The 22,137-nt window shown below is 46.0% G+C and overlaps 1 protein-coding gene across 1 annotated transcript in view; it reads left to right on the plus strand.

Moving 5' to 3' along the window:
* The first annotated feature begins 431 nt into the window (after positions 1-431).
* The window catches only part of LOC147009259 (uncharacterized), a 51,411-nt gene continuing 29,705 nt past the window's right edge, over positions 432-22,137 (plus strand). Inside the window, exons 1-9 of the mRNA XM_085863019.1 lie at positions 432-541; positions 3,134-3,334; positions 3,425-3,481; positions 9,044-9,145; positions 9,236-9,292; positions 10,062-10,114; positions 11,938-12,089; positions 15,262-15,348; positions 20,728-20,814. Coding sequence (XP_085719145.1) covers positions 441-541; positions 3,134-3,334; positions 3,425-3,481; positions 9,044-9,145; positions 9,236-9,292; positions 10,062-10,114; positions 11,938-12,089; positions 15,262-15,348; positions 20,728-20,814 — 897 coding nt within the window. The 5' untranslated portion in view covers positions 432-440. The remainder of the gene's footprint in view (positions 542-3,133; positions 3,335-3,424; positions 3,482-9,043; positions 9,146-9,235; positions 9,293-10,061; positions 10,115-11,937; positions 12,090-15,261; positions 15,349-20,727; positions 20,815-22,137) is intronic.

A 22,137-nucleotide genomic window follows, 5' to 3' on the forward strand; every position in this document is an offset into this window, starting at 1 on the left:
TCCCTCCCCTTCATGTCCATGTTTCAGTGAAGGATTATTTGATTATGCGCAGATCCTCGCTATGTCATGACGTTGAAATGTTGAAATAAATGAGAGATTCGATCATCCAAGGGAACACACCAGACACACAGAGTCATCATCAGGACGTTGATAATGGAAGTTTTACATTTAATAAAATATTTCATGAAGAGGGTTTAATCACGATCACGTGTGTCCCGCCCCGAGGGAAACAATCACGGATCGAACGTTCTGGTGTTTTCTCCTCACCAACACGAGTTCGAATCTACGATAGTTACTGCACTTCAACTCATTGAGGAGGGAGGGCGGGTCACCTGCGTGACGACAACGTTTGACGTAACAATGACGCGGTCATATCACAACAACGCGTTGTCTTGGCAACCTGTTCTGACTGAGTTCGCTGTGAACGGAAAACCGTGAAGATGGCGCGTTTGAGAATTCCGAACTTTATCTTCTTCGGGATTAACCAGGGATTTATTTTATCCATGAAGATGTTTCGATTGTTCAGTAAAAGACGACAAAGGTATTTCCCGCGGGTTTTCCCACAACGTTGATTGATTTTCTCTTTTCATCACGAGTGCAGGCTCAGTGCGCTGGCAGGATGGCCTAGGCCCGGGAGCAGGCGCGAGTTTAGTTTATTTTCACCACCCGAACAACAACAACAACAACAACAACAACAACAACAACAACAACAACAACAACAACAACTGTAGTTGCTGCTTTATTCCAAGCAGCCTGTTGTTGTTGTTGTTGTTCATCTTTCGGCTGCTCCCATTCGGGGTCGCCACAGCGGATCATCCGTTATGATCCGCATACTGATTTGGCACAGGTTTTACGCCGGATGCCCTTCCTGACGCAACCCTGGTCGCCTCTTACGACACAGGGATCAGGATTTGGGTTTCGCCATGATTCCGGGCTGCTCTCCACCCTGCCCAGTGCAGAGCACCCGTCCTCAAGCGATCCTCCAAGCCAATCCTCCGAGTAGCCGGATTACAGGCGCACGCCACTACGCCCAGTTATTCCAAGCAGCCTGCAGATGGTGATCCGTTTCTGTCTTGTCCGACTCCAAGGGGCTCGAAAAGCCTCAAACCAGGCCCGAGGCAGGGACACAGCACGGAGATTTATTGATGTCTGTACTGTATCCCTGAGTGTGGAGTTTCATTGAGTTTTGATTTGTTAACATATCGTTCAATCAGTCCACCTGTGTGTAAGTTGGGAATTGGTAAAGCTGCACACCTGGACTAACCTGAAGAAGTTACCACGTGATGGCGGGAGGATAACCTCATTGTGTAAACTTGGAATGAACTTTTACTTTCAAACAGCACAGTGAACAATGTCACTTTACCTCTGATAACAATGTTTGGATCTTGCAACACGCAGTGTACCCTCCCTGTTGGTGGGTCGAGTTTGCACATTACTTGCTGAAAAAGGTATTGTTTGTGTTTTCCAAAAAGACGGTAGATGTTTGTGTGGTGTATGTCTAAATGGTTCTGTATGGTCCAAAGTGGACTTTCCAATCGCCGTTCGGGTATAATCTCAAAACGATGTAAATGTCGAAAGGGTGTCAAGGGATCTGAAGTGTCTTAAAAGGTCGAAGTGGTCTCAAGGGTCCAATCGGTCGAAAAGGAGTTTCAGGCTGTCTAACATGTCTGAAGGGAGTGAAGAGTGGGTGACCAGGTCAAAGCGGTCCAAAGGGACTCAAGGGACTTCAGGGGTATAAAGGTCTAAAGGTTTGAGGAGTCTGAAAAGGGGTCTCGATGGTGTAAAGGACAGACGGAGTATGAAGGACTTCTCTCTCCTCATAAACGATTTTGTATAACTCCATCAAACTTGACAGTGATGATCACCACCTGACAAGAATATGCAAGACGATCTTTTTTGGCCCCCGAGCCCCTGTGGTGGGGTCAAAAGGGGAAATAAATGGAATGACGGGCACATTTCCAAACATCTTTGTCACATCACGTTGTACATGCGATCAACATTGGGGACTCATGAAATGTGTAATGATTTTTGGATTTGACCACTGGTTCATGTCCCAGGGGGTGGGGACTCAGGGTCACAGGAATCAATTTTTAACCCTTTGAACACTGAGCTCCTGAGATTTTCGGCTCCTCCATCCTGGGCTCTTGGAAGAAAAATCAGGCCACTCGAGTGCACGGACGTTTGAAGAGTGGCCGACAAACCCACGGCTCGGGTCTATGGATATTTGAGGGCGTGGCTGGTAAACCCATCTCTTGGGTGTATGGAGGCTTGAATAGTGGCCGGTAAACCCATCACTTGGGTGTATTGAGGTTTGAATAGTGGCCGGAAAACCCACCGCTCGGGTGTTTGGAAGTTTGAATAGTGGCCGGTAAATCCACCGCTCCGATGTATGGAGGTTTGAATAGTGGCCGGTAAACCCACCGCTCGGGTGTTTGGAAGTTTGAATAGTGGCCGGTAAACCCATCACTTGGGTGTATGTCGGTTTGAATAGTGGCTGGTAAACCCACCGCTCGGGTGTATGGAAGTTTGAATAGTGGCCGGTAAACCCACCGCTCGGGTGTATGGAGGTTTGAATAGTCGCCGGTAAACCCACCGCTCGGGTGTATGGAGGTTTGAATAGTCGCCGGTAAACCCACCGCTCGGGTGTATGGAAGTTTGAATAGTCGCCGGTAAACCCACCGCTCGGGTGTATGAAGGTTTGAATAGTGGCCGGTAAACCCACCGCTCGGGTGTATGGAGGTTTGAATAGTGGCCGGTAAACCCACCGCTCGGGTGTATGGAGGTTTGAATAGTGGCCGGTAAACCCACCGCTCAGGTGTATGAAGGTTTGAATAGTGGCCGGTAAACCCGCCGCTCGGGTTCAAAGGGTTAAACGGAAAATTTGACATCAATCTTGGTGGAATGTTTTCCCATCTTTCAACCTTGCTTTCGGTGTGAAGCGTGGGGATTTACGATGGCGTGACATCAACCTCACTCTCATGTTTTGTTGTTTTATGTGGTGTTGAGTGAAGGAATGATCTATTGTGGTGAAAATGAGTTGAAGGAAAGATTTGTATCAATGGAGAATGTGTATGATATCTGGTGGAGCAAATTTGTATTTCGTTCTGGATTGAAGAGTATTGTTCTTTTTCAGGGACGCGAAGATGAATTGGTGTGAAGATTCATCAGATATTTCTATGAACGAGCTATTGTGTTCACTCGACGTTTCTGTGAACGTGCGATTGGGTTCACTCGACGTTTCTGTGAATGAGCCATTGGGTTCATCAGAGGTTTCGATGAACGAACCAACACCGTGGACTCCAGTCAAGAAAGTCTCCTTCTGGAAGCGCCTAAAGTAAATACGTTACATTGATGATCGTGTTTTTGTATGGATCTTCCTCACAAAGTGTGTAACAAATTGACTTTTCAATCCTTTTCTCCTTAGGAATGGATTCAGAAAACTTAAAAGGATGGGGAAGCGTCAGGCTGCTGAACGTTCCACGTAAGTAATGGAAAAATATCCCTTCAGGATGTCATGAGGTGAAACGCACAAACAAGAAAAATGATTTTCCTTTTCGAGAGAAGGATTAAACCTTACCCCACTGTATCTCAATCGCATTTTTCTCAATTATTGTTTTCTATACCATAGATTCAGGGTTGTGGGGTTGGGGTATCTCAAGGTGCTCGCACTCTCCTCTGACCTGTCTCGCCTTGGTTGGAATCCGGACCCAGATATAAACAGTCATCCTGGTGCTTTTTATGAAAGATAACAGATCAATGTGAGTGCCTTCTATGTAAAGAACCATAAAGTGAGAGAACCACTTGTTTTTAGTTTGTGCATTTACTTCCTGGGGAGAGAGCAAGGGTGATGAGGTGTTGGGTAAATGATGGACTGATCTCAAGAGCACATTCACAAGCCTGGCCCACATGTGCAGCTAATGTCCATGTACCCCTCCATCAAGGAAGCACTTGAATTCGACTCGATCCTCTTGTGACAACTTCTCCAACGGATTAATTGTGTTAGAAGCGGCTACAAAGTACCAGGGAGAGGGAAAGAGGGAAACTCGAAGGGCTCTCGGGAGAGCGCATTCCTCCGAAGGGTATGCGAAGGGAAGCCACTCAGTCTAGCGAGGGGCACTTCTGAATGAGATGGAAGGGGGGGGGCACTTGATTGACGACAATGTTTGACGTAACAATGAGGCGGTCATGTCACATTAACCGCGTTGTCTGAGCAACCTGTTCTGAATGAGTTCGCTGCAGACGGAAAACCGTGAATATTGGGCGTTTGAGAATTCCGAGCTTTATCTTCTTCAGGATTAACCAGGGATTTATTTTATCCATGAAGATGTTTTGATTCTTCAGGAAAAGACGACAAAGGTATTTCCCGTGGGTTTTCCCACAACATTGATTGATTTTCTCTTTTCATCACGAGTTCAGGCTCAGTGCGCTGGCAGGATGGTCTCGGCCCTGGAGCAGGCGCAAGTGTCGTTTATTTGCACCACCCGAACAACAACAACAACACTCTACTTGCTGCTGAATTCCAGGCAGCCTGCAGCTCGTGGACCATTTCTGTCTCTTGTCAGACTCCAAGGTGGCTCGCAGAGCCTCAAACCAGGCCCGAGGCAGGGACACCTTGCTGTTTAGTTTGGCCCGATCTCTCAACGGTGAAAAATCGCTAAAATAATTCTCATAGTCTGATCTGGATCTTCATCAAAATCGAATTAATTCGTCCTTGTCACACACCCAACTCATCCACCTCGTTTGGTCCGAATACGGCCACAACTTTTTTGAGATATTGTGTTTTACAGACAGCAACAGGGGTGAAAACACATCGTCTGCTCACCTTCGGTAGAAACACTTGGTGAGAGAGGGTTAAACCTCACCCTGGTTGGAGGGTTGGGGGTTACCTTTGAATCTTGACCCTGATGTAAATGGTCATGTTGGACCCTGTTGATTTACCTGAGGGGTGATACATCAATTTAAGGGCCGTCCAATCAAAGGACGTCATGCCAATGAATCATTTGCCAGCGCTGGGAGCCGCATTAATTAAATTAATCAATTTATTTACTAATTATCCACACGCTTTTTGTAATCGGCTCCATCTGTCTGTCTGTCCATCCATCACTCTATCTCCTAAACGGTTGGAGAGAAATTCACCAAACTTGGTAGTTATGATCATCACATGGCAAGAAGCTGTGAGTACAGTACAATTCCCAGCACTACCCTGATGAGGTGAGAAGGTCAAACACCAAAAAATTCAACTACGGGAACATTTTAAACATTTCTTCATGAAACCTTGTACATGTGATCAACATTGGGCGACGTATGAAGTATGGAGGAAGGACTTGGGGTCACAGGGGTCAAAACGGGAAATTTTTAAACTCAGAATTTGATATTTGGTCAATCTTGGTGGAACGTTTTCCCTAATTTAAACCTTGATTTTGATGGGAAGCGTGGGGATTTACGATGACGTGTCACATCGACTTCACTCGTATTTTGTTGTTTTATGTGGTGTTGGGTGAAGGATCCATTGCCGTGCAAATGATTTCAAGGGAATATTTGTTTCAATGGAGATAGAGTATGATATCTGGTTTAGCACATTTGGACTCACTTAGTTGTGGATAAAAGAGTATTGTTCTTTTTCAGGGAAACAATAAGGAATCGGTCTACCGTTCCCTCACTCTTCCTCACCACTACCCCCATTGCTTCTCCTCCCATTGCTTCTACCCCCCCCACCCCACGCTGCCTCCCCCCTCACTCTGTGTCGCACTGCCTTCCCCTCCCCTCACCTCATGCTACCTTCTCATCCGCTCTCCTGTCCCTCACTCGGCCACCCCCCCCCACTTTTCCTCCCCACGCTGCCTCCCCACCACTTCCATCACGCTGTTCTCTCCTCTCCCTCTCCTCATACTATTTCCCCTTCCCCCCCCCCCCATGCTTGCTTCCTCCCAAAGCTCCTCCACACCACACGGACGTCTCTGGGCAGTGTCCGTGCATTGTTTAGTATGACCCGTTTGAACGTGCTGTTTAAACACACCCAATTTCGTTCAATCCAGCAATGTTCATATAATGGGATCGTCCCCCTCTCCCCACTGCTTTCCCTCGAGTCATACTGTCAAACGCAGGTCCAGAACACCCTTTTCCCTTCCCCACGACCCTGTCCCTCTCTCCACCCTCTCTCCCTCCCATCTCTCCTCATCCCTTCCCCCCTCCCCCTTTGATATTCCAATCAGTGAAGCAACAGGTTGTATTTGCTTGCATCAAATATTTGATCCATAATATGCAGGGAAACAACTGCTTTGTGCAATATTATCTCCACTAGTGTGTGTGTGTGTGTGTGTGTGTGTGTGTGTGTGTGTGTTTCTTAAAGCATAACATATGAAATCTGTTAACTCCCCTACCCCCACCCCTCTCTCTTTTCATCCGATCCTTGCTCTACCCCCTCCCATTCAGTTCAGCACCCTCATCTCACACCTCTCTCACTCTCCCCTTCCCTCTCTCTGTCTATCTGTCTGTCTCTGTCTTTAGAATATCCAGACAGTGATTATGTCTGGGCGTGGTTTCTCTTCAGACGTGTCTGAGCGGTATTTGTCTCCGGACAGCTTGGCTCCAGACGTGTCCGGGTGGTGTTAGTCTCTGGATGCATCCGGGTGGTGTTTGTCTCTGGACGGGAGTGTATCTCCGGAAGTGTCCAGATGGGAGTTTGTCTCCGGATCATGTTTATAGTATGACTGGTAGAAAATGGATTTCAGATGTAATTTTGTTTCCATCTTCACTGTTATTGTGTTCAGAATCATTTTGATGAAACAGTATGAATCACAATTAACGCTCCACCACACGTCTGCCTTCCCTTCCTCTCACCTCAATCTTTCATTCCCCCCACCCATCCTTGCTCCCACACCCTTCCTCGCACCCAAACACCTCTCTCCTTTCTTCTCCACCTCTTCACTCTCCCCTCCACCTCTCCACTCTCTCCCTCTCCCTCTTCTCTCTCTCTCTCTCTCTCTCTCTCTCTCTCTCTCTCTCTCTCTCTCTCTCTCTCTCTCTCTCTCTCTCTCTCTCTCTCTCTCTCTCTCTCTCTCTCTCTCTCTCTCTCTCTCTCTCTCTCTCTCTCTCTCTCTCTCTCTCTCTCCCTCTCTCCCTCTCCCTCTCACACGTTTGTTTGGTGTGCGTCGAAAAGGTTCCACATGGTCTAAAGGGTACGTTCCAATAGTAGTTAGGGTCTAAACTCTCAAGGGTATAATCTCAAAAGGATATAAATGTCTAAGGGGTCGAAAAGATTCTGAAGTGTCTGAAAAGTTTGAAGTGGTCTCAAGGGTCAAAAGCGGAAAATGGTCAAGGATCCAATCAGTCTAAAAGGGGTTTAAGGCTGTCTCGCATGTCGAAAGGGTATGAAGAGTGGGTGATGAGTTCAAATGGGTGGAAAGGGAGTCAAGGGACTTCAGGGGTATAAAGGTCTGAAGGTTTGAGGAGTCTGAAAAGGGGTCTCCATGGTATAAAGGACAGACGAAGTATGAAGGACTTCTCTTTCCTGATAAACAGTTGTGTATAACTCCACCAAACTTGATAGTTATGATCACCACATGGCAAGACTATGCAAGACGATCATTTTGGCCCCTGAGCCCCTGGGGTGGGTTCAAAAGGTGAGATTACAAAAAATGCAATGACGGACACATTTCTAAACATCTTTGTCAAGTCACGTTGGACATGCAATCAACATTAGGGACTCATGAAATGTGTAACGATTTTTGGATTTGTCCGCTGGTTCATTCCCTCGAGGGTGGGGACTTTGGGTCACAGGAGTCAAAACAGAAACATTTTAGCCCTTTGAACACTGAGCTCCTTGGATTTTCGGCTCCCTGCAGAGAAATCTGGCCGCTCGGGTCTACGGAGGTTTGAAGGCGTGGCTCTTAAACCCCGTCACCCTGAGTGACGCGGTTTGAAGGCGTGGCTTGTGCACCTCTTGAGCTCGCCTGCATGGAGGTTTAAATAGTGGCCGGTAAACCCGCCGCTCGGGTGTATGGAGGTTTGAATAGTGGCCGGTAAACCCACCGCTCGGGTGTATGGAGGTTTAAATAGTGGCCGCTAAGCCCACCACTCGGCTGTATGGAGGTTTGAATAGTGGCCGGAAAACCCGCCGCTCGGCTGTATGGAGGTTTGAATAGTGGCCGGTAAACCCGCCGCTCGGCTGTATGGAGGTTTGAATAGTGGCCGCTAAGCCCACCACTCGGCTGTATGGAGGTTTGAATAGTGGCCGGAAAACCCGCCGCTCGGGTGTATGGAGGTTTAAATAGTGGCCGGTAAACCCGCCGCTCGGGTGTATGGAGGTTTGAATAGCGGCCGGTGAACCCACCGCTCGGGTGTATGGAGGTTTGAATAGTGGCCGGTAAACCCGCCGCTCGGGTGTATGGAGGTTTGAATAGCGGCCGGTGAACCCACCGCTCGGGTGTATGGAGGTTTGAATAGTGGCCGGTAAACCCGCCGCTCGGCTGTATGGAGGTTTGAATAGTGGCCGGTAAACCCGCCGCTCGGGTGTATGGAGGTTTGAATAGTGGCCGGTAAACCCGCCGCTCGGGTGCATGGAGGTTTGAATAGTGGCCGGTAAACCCGCCGCTCGGGTGTATGGAGGTTTGAATAGCGGCCGGTAAACCCACCACTCGGCTGTATCGAAGTTTGAATAGTGGCCGGTAAACCCGCCGCTCGGCTGTATCGAAGTTTGAATAGTGGCCGGTAAACCCACCACTCGGCTGTATCGAAGTTTGAATCACGGCTGGTAAAACAGCCGCTCGGGTTCAAAGGGTTAAACGGAAAATTTGACATCAATCTTGGTGGAGTCTTTTCCCATCTTTCAACCTTGCTTTCGGTGGGAAGCGTGGGGATTTACGATGTCGTGTCATCCACCTCGCTCTCGTGTTTTGTTGTTTTTTGTGTGTTGAGTGGAGTAATGATCCATTGGAGTGCAAATGAGTTGAAGGAAAGATTTGTTTAAATGGAGAATGTGTGTGATATCTGGTTTAGCAAATTTGTACTCGGTTGTGGATTGAAGAGTTTTGTTCTTTTTCAGGAAAGCAAAGATGAATCGGTCTCAAGATTCATCAGATGTTTTTGTGAATGAAGCAACACCATCGCCTTCAGCCCAGAAAGTCTCCCTGTGGAATTGGCTCAAGTAAATACGTTACATTGAAGCTCGTTTTTTTGGATGTATCTTCCTCACAAAGTGTGTAACAAATTGACTTTTCAATCCTTTTCTCCTCAGGAAAAAGTTCAGAAGATTTAAAACTATGTGGAAACGTGGTGCTGCCAGAAATTCCACGTAAGTAATGAAACAAATATCCCTTCAGGATGTCTTGACGTGAAACACACAAACATGTAAAATGATTTTCCTTTTCGAGAGAAGGATGAAACCTCACCCCATCGCATCTCAATCACATTTTACTCCTTTATGGTTTTCTGTACCATAGATTAGGGGTTGTGGGGTTGGGGTACCTCAACGTGCTCACACTCTCCTTTGACCTGTCAAGCCTGGATTGGAATCTGGACCCAGATATTAACGGTCATCGTGGTACTTAACATGAAGGGTGACAGATCATTGAGAGTGCCTTTCTTGGTTTATTTTATTTTATTTAATATTTTTTGCATACAAAGTCGAGGCTCGTGGAAGAGCTGGAAAATAGAACAGGTCATGACCAAACAGAATAAAAGGAACAGTAAAAAGAGGAGGGAATAACAGCAGGGTTGAGGGACAAAATAGAGAGAGAGACTTTGGTGTGGGGAGGAATGGTGGGTTCGGAGGATGCACGTGGTGCAGATGGAGACAGACACAAATCCAAAGGAAGGGAAAACTGGAAACTTGGAGAGAGAAGTGGCGTCCAGATCCAGCCAGAAGTGAGTGTTGTTGATGGCGTCGGTGGTCTTTTTATGGACATGTCGGGTTCCGAGTTATCTGCCCGCGTGCCCATCACAAACTGATGCGGTTTCATGATCACTGACCTGACTGTATTTTCATTCTGCCATTGCATTGTATTTGTAACATTTTTGTAAGTGCAGTTTTACAAAATCTCTTTTTTCATTATTTTCTTTAGGAATTCAAAGCCCCAAGTGGGAAAAGCATCTTTTCAGGAAGAACCACCAACAGGTGAGGTGTGAGAGTTGTTGAGGATTAAATGCTTTTCACAAAATGAATACCACGTCTCGGTTTCGCATATTTTGCATGTGTTGGGATATTTAAGGACCTGTAAAAGGTTGTTGGTGTTTTTATAATATATGTTTTTACTTGCCGGTGGTGGCTGCTCGGTTCGTGGCTTCCTGATCACGGAGACCCAGATTACTTTGCTCTCACAGCAGCAACTTTTCTCGTGCACACTCCAAACATTTTGTTTTGATCCTCAAGCAATACCATGGCGACGTTTTACCTGCTTTTCACCTCCTTCCTTCACAATCGCAGCTTTAATAGTTTAGCTTGCAGGTTCACATTTTGCACTTGCAATTTTACAGGTTTGAACAGGAATCGTGAATCGTTAGGGATGACGGCAATAACTTCCATTCTCTTGTTCAAAACACATGTGTCTTTAACGTACCATCAGAAGTCAATGCCAATCATTTCCTTTTGAACTTTTTGTGTAGTCTTGGCAAAGCAACTTATTACCTTCTCCACTGAAAGTTATGGATGGAGGTTATGTCTTCACCACGGTCTGTTTGTTTGTCTGTTTGTCTGTGAGCAGGATATCTCAAAAAGTTGTGGACAGATTTGGATGGAATTTGTTGGACAGGTTACATGTGTGGCAAGGACGAATTGATTAGATTTTGGTGAAGATCCAGATCTGGGTATTGGAATTTTTTTGTGATTCTTCACCATTGAGAGATTGGATCAAAAACGATGTACAGCACGATATCTCAAAAAGTTGTGGACGAATTCTGACAAAACTTGGTGTATGAGTTGGTCGGTGACAAGAACAAGCCAATTAGACTTTGGTTCAGGTTTGGATCCAGATCCGACCTTTTGGTGGGATACCAAATGTAAACTGTTCATCCTGGCAGAGGTATGCGCTCCACTGAGTGCTGTTCTTTCTGAATGCATTTCCTCTTCAGGTTAGGGTTGGTGAGGCAACCAATTTTTTTGATTGTTTTGATATTTTGTTGGCAACCAACCAACAAAATATCACAGCACGAGGGGATATTTATTGCAAAGCAATTCTCGCTCTTGTTCCTTTATCCTTTTCCTAAACATAATTCCCCAATTCGTAAATTTATCTTTATCACTGTTGTTTATATGTGTGTCCGACAGGTTAGTGCAGAGGTAGCGAATATACCTCTGAGCTGTCCAGCCTGGGTTTGATTTTCATCCTGACCAGACACTGTTGAATCACCAATGAATCTTTCCAGTGAGGACCGGTGTAGATTTTGTCCGTCTCTTTTGGCTTTGATGAAGGGTTAACACCTGAAACGTCAGCTTCTTCTCACTTTCAATGACGGTTATATCACCTCGATCAATGTTCTGTCGTTTCCATCCATGTTTAATGAACTCGGATTGGTGCCTCGCAAGTAGGGCATTGCATCATAACCGTGCGGTTCCTCAGCTGGACGTTACATTGGGTGTTCCGTCTGGGAGCATTAGTTGGGGGGATCATTAAAGATCACTCGGTGTCTTTCACCAAGAGTTGCTAAGTGATCGCCAGCACCCAGAACAAATTCCTGCCTTCACCAACTCTAATGTCAGGCCTGGCCAACAAGATCCTGAAAGACTTGGGCGAATCTTACATGTTCTGTGAGCCCTTCACCCTTCACACAAAGACATGGTACAAGAGGAACTGGCTGGTCGAGAAGAAGAACTCGCCGGGAATTGATGAAACTGAGGACTTAATTTCCACAGTGCACACATCTGAACAGGATGTTGTTCTCATCATTGACATTTGTCTGTCACAATATCTGTTTAATGTGGATATCATCTTATCTTTGCAGGATCTCGTCTCGGTGTTATTCAAGAGGAGGACAGCAAAGAATTGAAAGAATGGGAGGAGATGAAGGATAATCAGCTGAATAAAAATATGGGCATTGAGACTGATGAAAATGAAGAGGAGTTTGATGAGGTGGTCAATGTTGACAAGTGCCAGGTAAACTAGCCTAATATTCTAAACTAAATAAACTAGCCAAATATTCTGTCCACACGCTACAGGGTCAATCGCCGAATTATCGATACACCTAACTATTCGCGCAGACAGAAATGCTGGGAGTTTATACTTTGACAGGGCATGAACGAAAACGAGCTGCTTAAGCAGCTCGTTCCGCATACGAAGCCAAGCGGTTTTACTTCACCAAATCCCATCGGACCAGATGTACGTTTATCAGCTTTAATTGGCCAGTTAATTCCCCAAACGCTCCATGGCAGTCAATGTGAGGAAAGGGACGCAATGAGCAGGTGACATTCAACAATGGGGGACATTTATTTGAACACAGGCATGCAAGCAATGAATGAATGGGGATAGAGGACAGGACATGAGCAAAAAGCCTACAGCCGATGTCTATTATGTAATGTAAAGCAAATACAAACAGGCACTTAACAGTTTCCTACTTGTTAGACGGGCCCACGGACACTCGTACGCACACACACACCCAAGAAATGGTGGCTGATGCCTTTAATACGGACTTCAGCTCGGAGGGACAGATGAGCTGAAACCCAGAACCTATCTCGAACCTCTCCACCTCGTGTGGTCTTCAAGCTGTTCGGACCCGGGCTCCAGCGAGAGCGAGCTGGATCCAATCGCCGTGAGCCACGATCCTTCCCGAGCTCCAGCGAATCCCCTCGCGCTTCGAACACGTGCTGGTGAGATGAGGCGCCGATCCTTCCCGTCGATGCGTTGCTTCCCCGAAGAACCATCTCCAAGATGAGGCCAAGGAGTCTCACCAAGCCGGGAACCAAGCAGAGAACAAAGAGCTCCACAAACCAAGAAGAGCCAGCTGAATCAGGCCACGAAGCGAGCAACAGGCTCGGACCAGCTCGAGCACCCTTGAACCAGGCCGACACTCCTCGACCACCAGGCCGAAAAAGAACCACGACAACCAGACCAACTCCTCCGATGAACAACCAGCCAACAGCAGCTCGAGCCGAGCAACCAGCTCAACTCTCTTCCGATGAACAACCCTCCTTTAACAAGAAACAAGAATCAAGCAGCCAACTCGACAAGAACCAAGAAGCCACTCGAGCCAAGTAGAACCAAGAACAAAAACTTGAGCCCAGCAGAGGGTCTCTTCCTTATCCCTCTCGGCCCCTCCCCCGCTCCCGGCGTGACTCATGCCCTCGTGCCCTCACAACCGCGGGTGGGAGGGAGTTGTTTACGTCATGAATCATGGGACGGGAGGGCTCTTTTTCCTCTTCGCAGAAGAGGGGGAGGGTGGTCTTCCTTTGTGTTGTGATCTAACCCTAACTATTAAATTGATTCAGAGCGCATTTAATCGATTTCTACCCATTAAACAATGGAAGGTGAGCTCTCTATGGAACATGCACTTATCGACATAACTGAGCTAAAGGAACCTGAATGTTGAGTGCGATTGATTTCCAAATTCGTAACAATATATACATATATATATATATATATATATATATATATATATATATATATATATATATATATATATATACATACATATATACAGTAAAACTCTTTTAAATTGCGGCCCTTGGGGTCCATAAAATAAAAATCCGTGGTTTAGACGATCCGCAGATTCATCAATAATATTAAGAAAACCGTGAATAATATTAATAAAATATAATCTTGTACCAACGGACCGCGGATAGGGAGTACAAGTGAACCAGTCGAAGACAGCCTTGTCCAACGCTGGATCCTGAGCCATCCTGGCTCTCTTGCGGCTCAGTCCGCTCTCCTCGTCGAGGTCCTGCACGAAGGAGCGAAGGTTGGCCTCCTCCTTCACCCATCCTCTCAAGGTACTCTCTTGTACCCCAGTTTCCCTGGATATCTTAGCTTTACTCTCCTTCCCAGAAACAATCCTGTCCACTTACAAAAGTTTTTCGGAAACAGTTCTGGATGTGTGCTTCCCCTTTTCCCCCCGGCATGTTGACTGATGACGTCACAGCAATGTCGGAGGGAGATGAAGAAGAAGCTAGCTTCGAAGTTTGAAAAGACTGGAGAAAGCTGTAGAATGGTCGTAGAATCACGGATAATCAATGTGTGGTCTGCAGTAAGTTGTCTAAGGTTATGATTGAAATGGATTTGGCCTGAGGTTTTTCCAGAAGAGGTGAGAGCGAGTTTATGACACCGCGCCACCTCAGATTTGCTCACAGCGTGTCAAAAAGTACTCAATTGTTGGGTTAAACGGCGGATGAATGGCCTAATCCACGGATTATCGCAGGTGTCGGCGGTTAGCGAACATAAGTCAATGATTTGACAAGCCATTGTGTGTTTTACACAAACATCTGCGCATTCACACTTGTACAACGGTTCAGACCGCGGTTGAGATCAAAGACCCATATTCCACCCAAAAAATACTACTATTTCATGTTGAAATTTTGGGGTCCATGAAGGACCCGTGGATTAGCCGATTTCACGGTAAAAAAGACCGCCAATTAAGAGGGTTTTACTGTATATATATATATATATATATATATATATATATATATATATATATATATATATATATATATATATATATATATATATATATATATATATATATGAGGTGTGTTCAAAAAGTATCCAACCTTAATTTTTCGTGCGTAAACAAATGAAGCTAGGGAGGCGTGGTTTGGTTCACGTATGTAGGCGATCCTCATCCGTATGCGTGAATATTTCCCCGCCTGCAGAAGCTGTCAGTCGTCGACAGACCGCCGATGAGTGAGGAAGTGGACGTGAACGCCGTCGGATTTTCGTTTTTGACAAAATGACGGATCACTGTGGTCTCATCGCCAGTGATCACTGGGTTGAAGAATTTGGGATCGCTGTTCACAGTCTACAGAATGTCCTGTGCGATCTCCATTTTTTGGTTTCATAGAAAGTTATTTTCTCCCAATGTAAACATTCGCTGTATTTAATATGGTTAAGATCATTGAGGTTGTATCTTCTGTCCTCTCCGCAAAATTTCAAATGTCACAAACACGTTTTCACTTTGCTCAGCGTGAAAATTTACACTTTTACAGTCTGGTATATGGAGCTTATAGTTCTTATGTGTGCACGTAGGATGCACCACATCATCTGCTTGCAAGCTGTAAGCATACCACAAGTCATCCATAAGCACTGTTGTGAAACTCCATGCTTTTGCTTTTGTTATCAGATTTTGGACTGTGATGTTCTCGCCAATCTTGAAAAAGGACGGTTTGGAACCATATTGGACGCAAAGAAAGTTCACTCCGATAAAAAGGTACAAGGATACACTTCCTGTTCTTTCCTTTCAGTTTCTTTGATCTCGACCACAGCTCGTGGAAGAGTGTAAACACAGCCACTGTACAATCATTACCACTGCTGTGATGGTTGAAATCAGGTCATCCTCACGATAATTCACGGTCTGGTGTTTGTGTGTGTGGGTTTGTCGTGCTACTCCTACAGTTCTGGGCTGATTACATTTAGACTTGCTACATAGGATTAGGGTGACCCCAATTAGTGTGTCGGGTTATTTTTTATCTTTCCCCGTGGTCTTGTGGGGGTGGGGCGAGGGATGGGATGCAAATTCTCCACGTAAATGTGTACCGTGTAGCGCTGCCTTCAGGTGGGGGAGGGTATTACAAGTCACATCATTTACAGCACAATATTCCTGTCACTACGTTTTCCAGTGCAATGAAGTGTTTGAGAACAGAAGGTATGTTTTTGCTTCATGCACGTAACCCGGGTTATTTCTTTGTTGAAACAGAGCTGTTTGTTACCTATACACCGCCCAAATAAAAGGAATGTGTCAGAAGAACGTGTTGTATGTTTGGAACAAGATCACCTGTCGGGCGGGTACTCTGCTCATCTGGACTAATATTGTGAAGCTGCCTTTCAAAATAATTATAATTAATCACACAGTTCTCATAGAGATACCAACATGAATGATGTAATATTTTAGCTAATCCCAATGTTTTTCCTCCTTCATCAGTTTCTGCATGAATGAAAATTCACAGAAAGTAAGAAAAATATCTGCTCGTTGTGGGCTGCAATTCCCACCCATGGGAATTCACTTAACCTGTTGAAACATTAAAATTAATTAATTTAATGATCCCACAAAAAGACACAAAAGTAGAAAATTCAACAAAATTTACAGCATCCTTAAACTTCTGCTTATCAAAACAATGAAAACTTGTCAATCGAGTTAAAAACCTTGTCAATCAATTTGAAGAGCGAATCCCTCACGAGTACGAAATCCACATTTGTATAGAAAGTTAAAAAATCAAAAACTTCAACGAACTTGATGTTGAGAGATCTAATTCTATCTAAAAACTCTGAAGTATAATTTTTGCTCCAGAAAGAGTTTATACCAGAATTATTTTCAATTGTTCAACAATATTTCCTGAACTGTTCCCAAACAACTTGAAAGCCTGAGTGAACTAGAATACCGATAACTGTTTGGTGGAACACGACCTGGCACTCGCGATTAACCTATACTTGTACGGGTTTTTTTAAAATGAAGAACGATGACATATTGTTGCGAATCTGGAAGCCATGAGCACACAACATACAGGTCCTGGAGATCAGTTTTTTCGGTAAGTACATGTTGCCAGTTAGGGTCCCGTCCTTGGTCTAATGGGTTATTAAATGTTCCTGCACTGTGGAGTTATTTTAAGAGTCAGGTTTTCTTTTCGTTTATTTTTACACCAACATCAACGCCGACCACACCGCATCACCCTCACCTTCACTTCGCTTCCTTCCCCTCGCTCTGGCCGACTTCATGATGGGCGGAGTTTAAGGAGGAGCCACGTGGCGGCCCTCGACCAATCAGCGTGCAACGAGTGAGGTGACCGTCGCCTGGCCAATCAGATCCTGTGACAGGAGGAATGGGCTCCGTGTGATGTCACCACGCCCCCGGGCCAATCAAGGAGCTTGCCGACCGTTTTGGCCAGTGAGAGAGACGAAGAGCGATTTGCGCACCAAAACCTGCCAGTGAGAGGGGGGGTCGCCCCCCCTCTGAAGAGGAGGGTATAATTATAGGCATGGTCTGCGCGCATGGGGGTTCTGGTTCTAGCAAGAAGTGTGCGCACGGGGGTTCTGGTTCTGGCAAGAAGTTCGCGCAGAGGTTCTGAGGGTTCTGGCAAGAGGTGAACATCTGCGCGCAAGGTGGTGGAGTGCAAAAGCGTCTGCGCACGGAGTGGTCGGGACAACGGAGGGTCTTTTCCTGCCAGCTTTCGCCCTGCCGATTTCGTTCCTGGAGCCATGTCGTGAGGGCGTCTGGATCGTGCTGGGGGTCCAGTTCTGCCCCGAGGACCTAGTCCTTGAAGACCGCACGAGGCAGACAGGTCCGAGACAGGCCTCAATAAAGACCATTTTGGTCCGATTATTTTGGGTGTGTGCGTATGTGTGTTTGTGGCGCCACTCTCTAAGTAGTGAATGGTATAAGTGCGTTGCTGTACATACGTGCATTTCTTTTGACCGGTTTAACTCTGCCCTTATGTGCTCCCCTCATACCCTCATTGTGAATTAATACCCCGATTGTTAAATATATCAGCTCGTTCATGTCTTTTCCTCCATTGGCTTAGTGTGCTGCGTGTTGGAGAATTAGCCAGGCTGTTGCTGCTATCACGGGATATTTGGGACTGATGGACCTCGGCGATAATCCGCTCGGATCGTACACGGTTCGAGTATGCGAAACGGCTCATTCCGTACGGGTGCCGTCTAGGGTGTGGAGACTCGGTAAATCGCCACGTGGTCTCTAGGTATTTTGAAAATTGGCGAATAACTCTGTACCACATGATAGAAATATTGACCCTTCACGGTCCGATAAGGGACCCGCACTTCTCGGACTTTTCCGAAAAAGTACGATCGAAATTCCGGGTGATCGGTCGAGCCGACTCTGCTGCTCCATCTAGCGGTCGTGCTCGCGGCCGACGCCCGGCCCCGCAATAGTATGACCGCCTATCCATGAGGAATAAAACGTTCACACATGTGATGTCATAGGTCACATGGTTTGGAAGCCATATTGGATTTACCCTGAAACCGACAAAAATCTTCTTCTCCAGAACGACTGGACAGATTGAGGGGAAATTTCACAGGAATGTTCTCCAAGCCTTGGGTGTTAAAGTTTGTGAAGGAATATTTGAATCGTCACATGGTTTGGCAGCCATATTGCATTGAATAAAAATATTAAATTATGTTTTCTCTGGAACCGCTTAATCGATCACCATGAAACTTCACATTAATGATCGAGTCGTGATGGGGAATATAGGTTTTAAATTTCAACCTGATCGGTACATGGTCTGGCAGCCAGAATTATTTAATTTTTTTGATCTGGGTTCTTTTTGATATACAGTACTCGGACGTGCCTGTACGTGCGTGCCCGTACCTGTGTGCCCGTCCGTGCAAAAAAAAACTTTCAAACCACGTGCCAGAAACAACAACCACACCAGGCCGTTCCTTCACTCTCGCGTGCCCATACGTGCGTGCCCGTACGTGCAAACAAAAAAATTTAAAAAAATAGAAAAACTTTCAAACCACGTGCCAGAAACAACATCCACACCAGGCCGTTAATTTGCTCTCGTAAACGACTACTGGATTGGGGCATTGTGTTTATCTATTAATGCGCATAAGAAATCGATAATTATTCGAATACATTAAGTCATCATGATCCGGAAGTGGTGTGTGCCCGTACGGAATGTTCACATGCATTCCACGAATTATCGCTTGTATTGAAGTAACAACTGCTGTGATACTTACATACACAGAGTTAATTAAAATCAAAATTAAAATCAAGTTTACCTCCCTGTCTTTGCTTGCCATGACATTCGCTGCCATTGACCATTGCCACTCCTATGCCACGGTAACTAAGGCACCGATCCCCATGGTAACCAGCACTGCACGTGACGTCATCGTCGGCCGGCCGCGCACCGGCCTCTGCAGCCACGCCTATGCAGCAACGTGTCCTTTCTTTGGTTGGTCAATAAACAGCCATAACTTGGGAACCACTTGTCCGATTTATATCAAATCTTGAAAAGGCACATCCACAAGGCACCAGTAATATAACTGGCAAGTTTCAATTAGATCGGACCAGTGGTTGTCGAGAAACAGCGGACACACACACACACACACACACACACACACACACACACACACACACACACACACACACTGCTGGAATTATAGATAGATATATTTTTTGAATAAGGCTGGCTTGGCTGTGCCTGGATGGGTTTGAGAGTAGAGGAGGAGCAGCTGAAATGTGAATCCTATCCACGTTCCTCCTGATGATTTCATCTGAGCTTTTGCTTGTTTGAGCTCCTTCTGATGACTCCAATGCAGGACTTTATCTGTTTGGTCTTTCATTTGATTATTCCCATGCTTTCGAAGAAAAGCGGGAATATTGTGATTGTCTCCGCCATCCATCCGTCCATCCGTCCGTACGTCCGTCTGTCCTACCCTGTAACTCCTCCTACACCGTTTGAAATAGGAACTTGAAACTTTGGGACATAGTAGGTATATGTATGGGGAAGTGCACAACACTTTCGGATTTTTGATATGACCCCTCGGGGCCGGGCCAAGGGGTTGGGGTCATGGGGGTCGATTTTAAAAAAATGTATTTGCCATTGTACATGGTAAATTCTTTTATAAAGAACTTTCTTATGTGGCCCCCATGAGTGACATACAGTCAACACCGGGTGAAGTAGCGTGCGCCAGTAATCCGGCGACTCGAAGGCTTGGGTTGGAGGATCGCTTGAGGACGGGAGCTCTGCGCTGGGCCGTGCTCTGAGAGGGTGTAGGGCAGCCCGGAATCATGACGAAACCCAATCCTTATCCCTGTGACGTAAGAGGCGACCATGGTTGCGTCAGGAAGGGCATCCGGCGTAAAACCTGTGCCAAATCAGTATGCGGATCATAATGGATGATCCGCTGTGGCCACCCCTAACGGGAGCAGCCGAACGACGAACAACAACAACATGACTGACAAACAGTCACAGGTTTTACTGCATTTATCTAATTGATTATGAATAATTATAATTAATATTATACACAGTTCATTCCTATGATTAATTTGCTGGACAGTGTTAAATTAATGTTTCATGAAATGTTGACATGCTTGCAATGACTTCTGATTGAGTAAACGTAGTAAGTCTTTGGTCATTAAACACATCAAATAGAAAAGAATAGTCAATCCATTTTGCAAGATAAAATTTCACCTGGCGTTAATGGGACAAAGCAGTGCACTCGGGAATACGTGATGGTGTGCCATGGACAACGTATTTCTAGTTCCGTATGATTTAGGCAGACGATGTAAATCTTAATTTATTTTTTAATAAAGTGTGTTTTCTTGCCTGTTTCTCTTTATTTTTGGTTGCATAGAAAGTTATTTTCTCCCAATGTAAACATTCGGTGTAGTTTAATATGGTTAAGATCATTGAGGTTGTGTCTTCTGCCCTCTCCACAAAATTTCAAATGTCACAAACACGTTTTCACTTTTCTCAGCGTGAAAATTTACTTTTACAGTCTGCTATATGGAGCTTATAGTTCTTATGTGTGCACGTAGGATGCACCAGATCATCTCCTTGCAGTCTGTAAGCATACCACAAGAGTCATCCATAAGCACTGTTGTGAAACTCCATGTTTTTGCTTTTGTTATCAGATTTTGGACTGTGATGTTCTCGCCAATCTTGGAAAAGGACGGTTTGGAACCATATTGGACGCAAAGAAAGTTCACTCCGATAAAAAGGTACAAGGATACACTTCCTGTTCTTTCCTTTCAGTTTCTTTGAGCTCGACCACAGCTCGTGGAAGAGTGTAAACACAGCCACTGTACAATCATTACCACTCCTGTGATGGTTGAAATTAGGTCATCGTCACGATAATTCACGGTCTGGTGTTTGTGTGTGGGTTTGTCATGCTCCTCCTCCTACAGTTCTGGGCTGATTACATTTCGACTTGCTACAAAGGAATAGGGTGACCCCAATTAGTGTGTCGGGTTATTTTTTCTCTTTGCCGGTGGTCTTTTGGAGGTGGGGCGAGGGATGGTATGCAAATTCTCCATGTAAATGTGTACCGTGTAGCGCCGCCTTCAGGTGGGGGAGGGTCTTCCAAGTCACATCATTTACAGCACAATATTCCTGTCGCCACATTTTCCAGTGCAATGAAGTGTTTGAGAAGAGAAGGTATGTTTTTGCTTCATGCATGTAACCCGGGTGATTTCTTTGTTGAAACAGCTGTTTGTTATCTATACACCGCCCAAACAAAAGGTATGTGTCAGAAGAACGTTTTGTGTTGTTGCGGTCGCGCCCGCCGGCGTGCGAGCGGCCACGTAACTCGAATTGCGGGCACGTCGCCCACCGGACGGACAATTCTGTCGTGACCCTCTCGGACCAACGTCGGGAGCTAGTCACGGGTGGGCCTTTCGGCCTCACCACGATCGTGCCAATCGGCCCCCGCGTGGGATAGGGTTGTTCGCCAAATTCGACCTTCCTAAGTACCCACGCGGAGGGTAGACCGGGCGATCGCACCTCGCCGCAGATCGACTCCGGACACGGGCCACTTAAGCGACCCGTTGCGTACTATCGGGATAACCGAGCGGTGTCAACGTCGGCCTCGACGGTTCCGAATAATTATCAGGCGTTTTAAGCCCACTACCAACCCTTTACGTGAAGCAATATGGAGATTCAATTAAAGAAAAAACGAAGCGAAACGGGAAAAACAGTTCAACATAATGCACATTTATTCCGCGGCACACGGAGAGCACACATACTGTATACAACTACAACAATTATGCACCAAAAGCAGATGCTACAAAAGAAACACAACAATGCAGATCTACTACCGACTACGCGAGCACACGGCAACACTTACACAGTTTTACTTTACAGACAGCGCCGACAACACATTTACTCAAAAGCAAAAGAAAGGGGCCACCCTCAAAGACAAGGGGGCAGACGGGGCCTGTGAGCCGCGAGACCGGGTGGATCCTTCCCGTGTCTTGTGATGAGCCGCAAATGTGGCGGCGCCCCGACTCCGCGCTTCTTCGCGGGTTTCGTTGGCACTGCTTGGA

Source organism: Eptatretus burgeri, chromosome 17, assembly GCF_056783735.1.
Source record: "Eptatretus burgeri isolate ZD-2024b chromosome 17, Ebu_testis_v1, whole genome shotgun sequence".
NCBI classification, from domain to species: domain Eukaryota; kingdom Metazoa; phylum Chordata; class Myxini; order Myxiniformes; family Myxinidae; genus Eptatretus; species Eptatretus burgeri.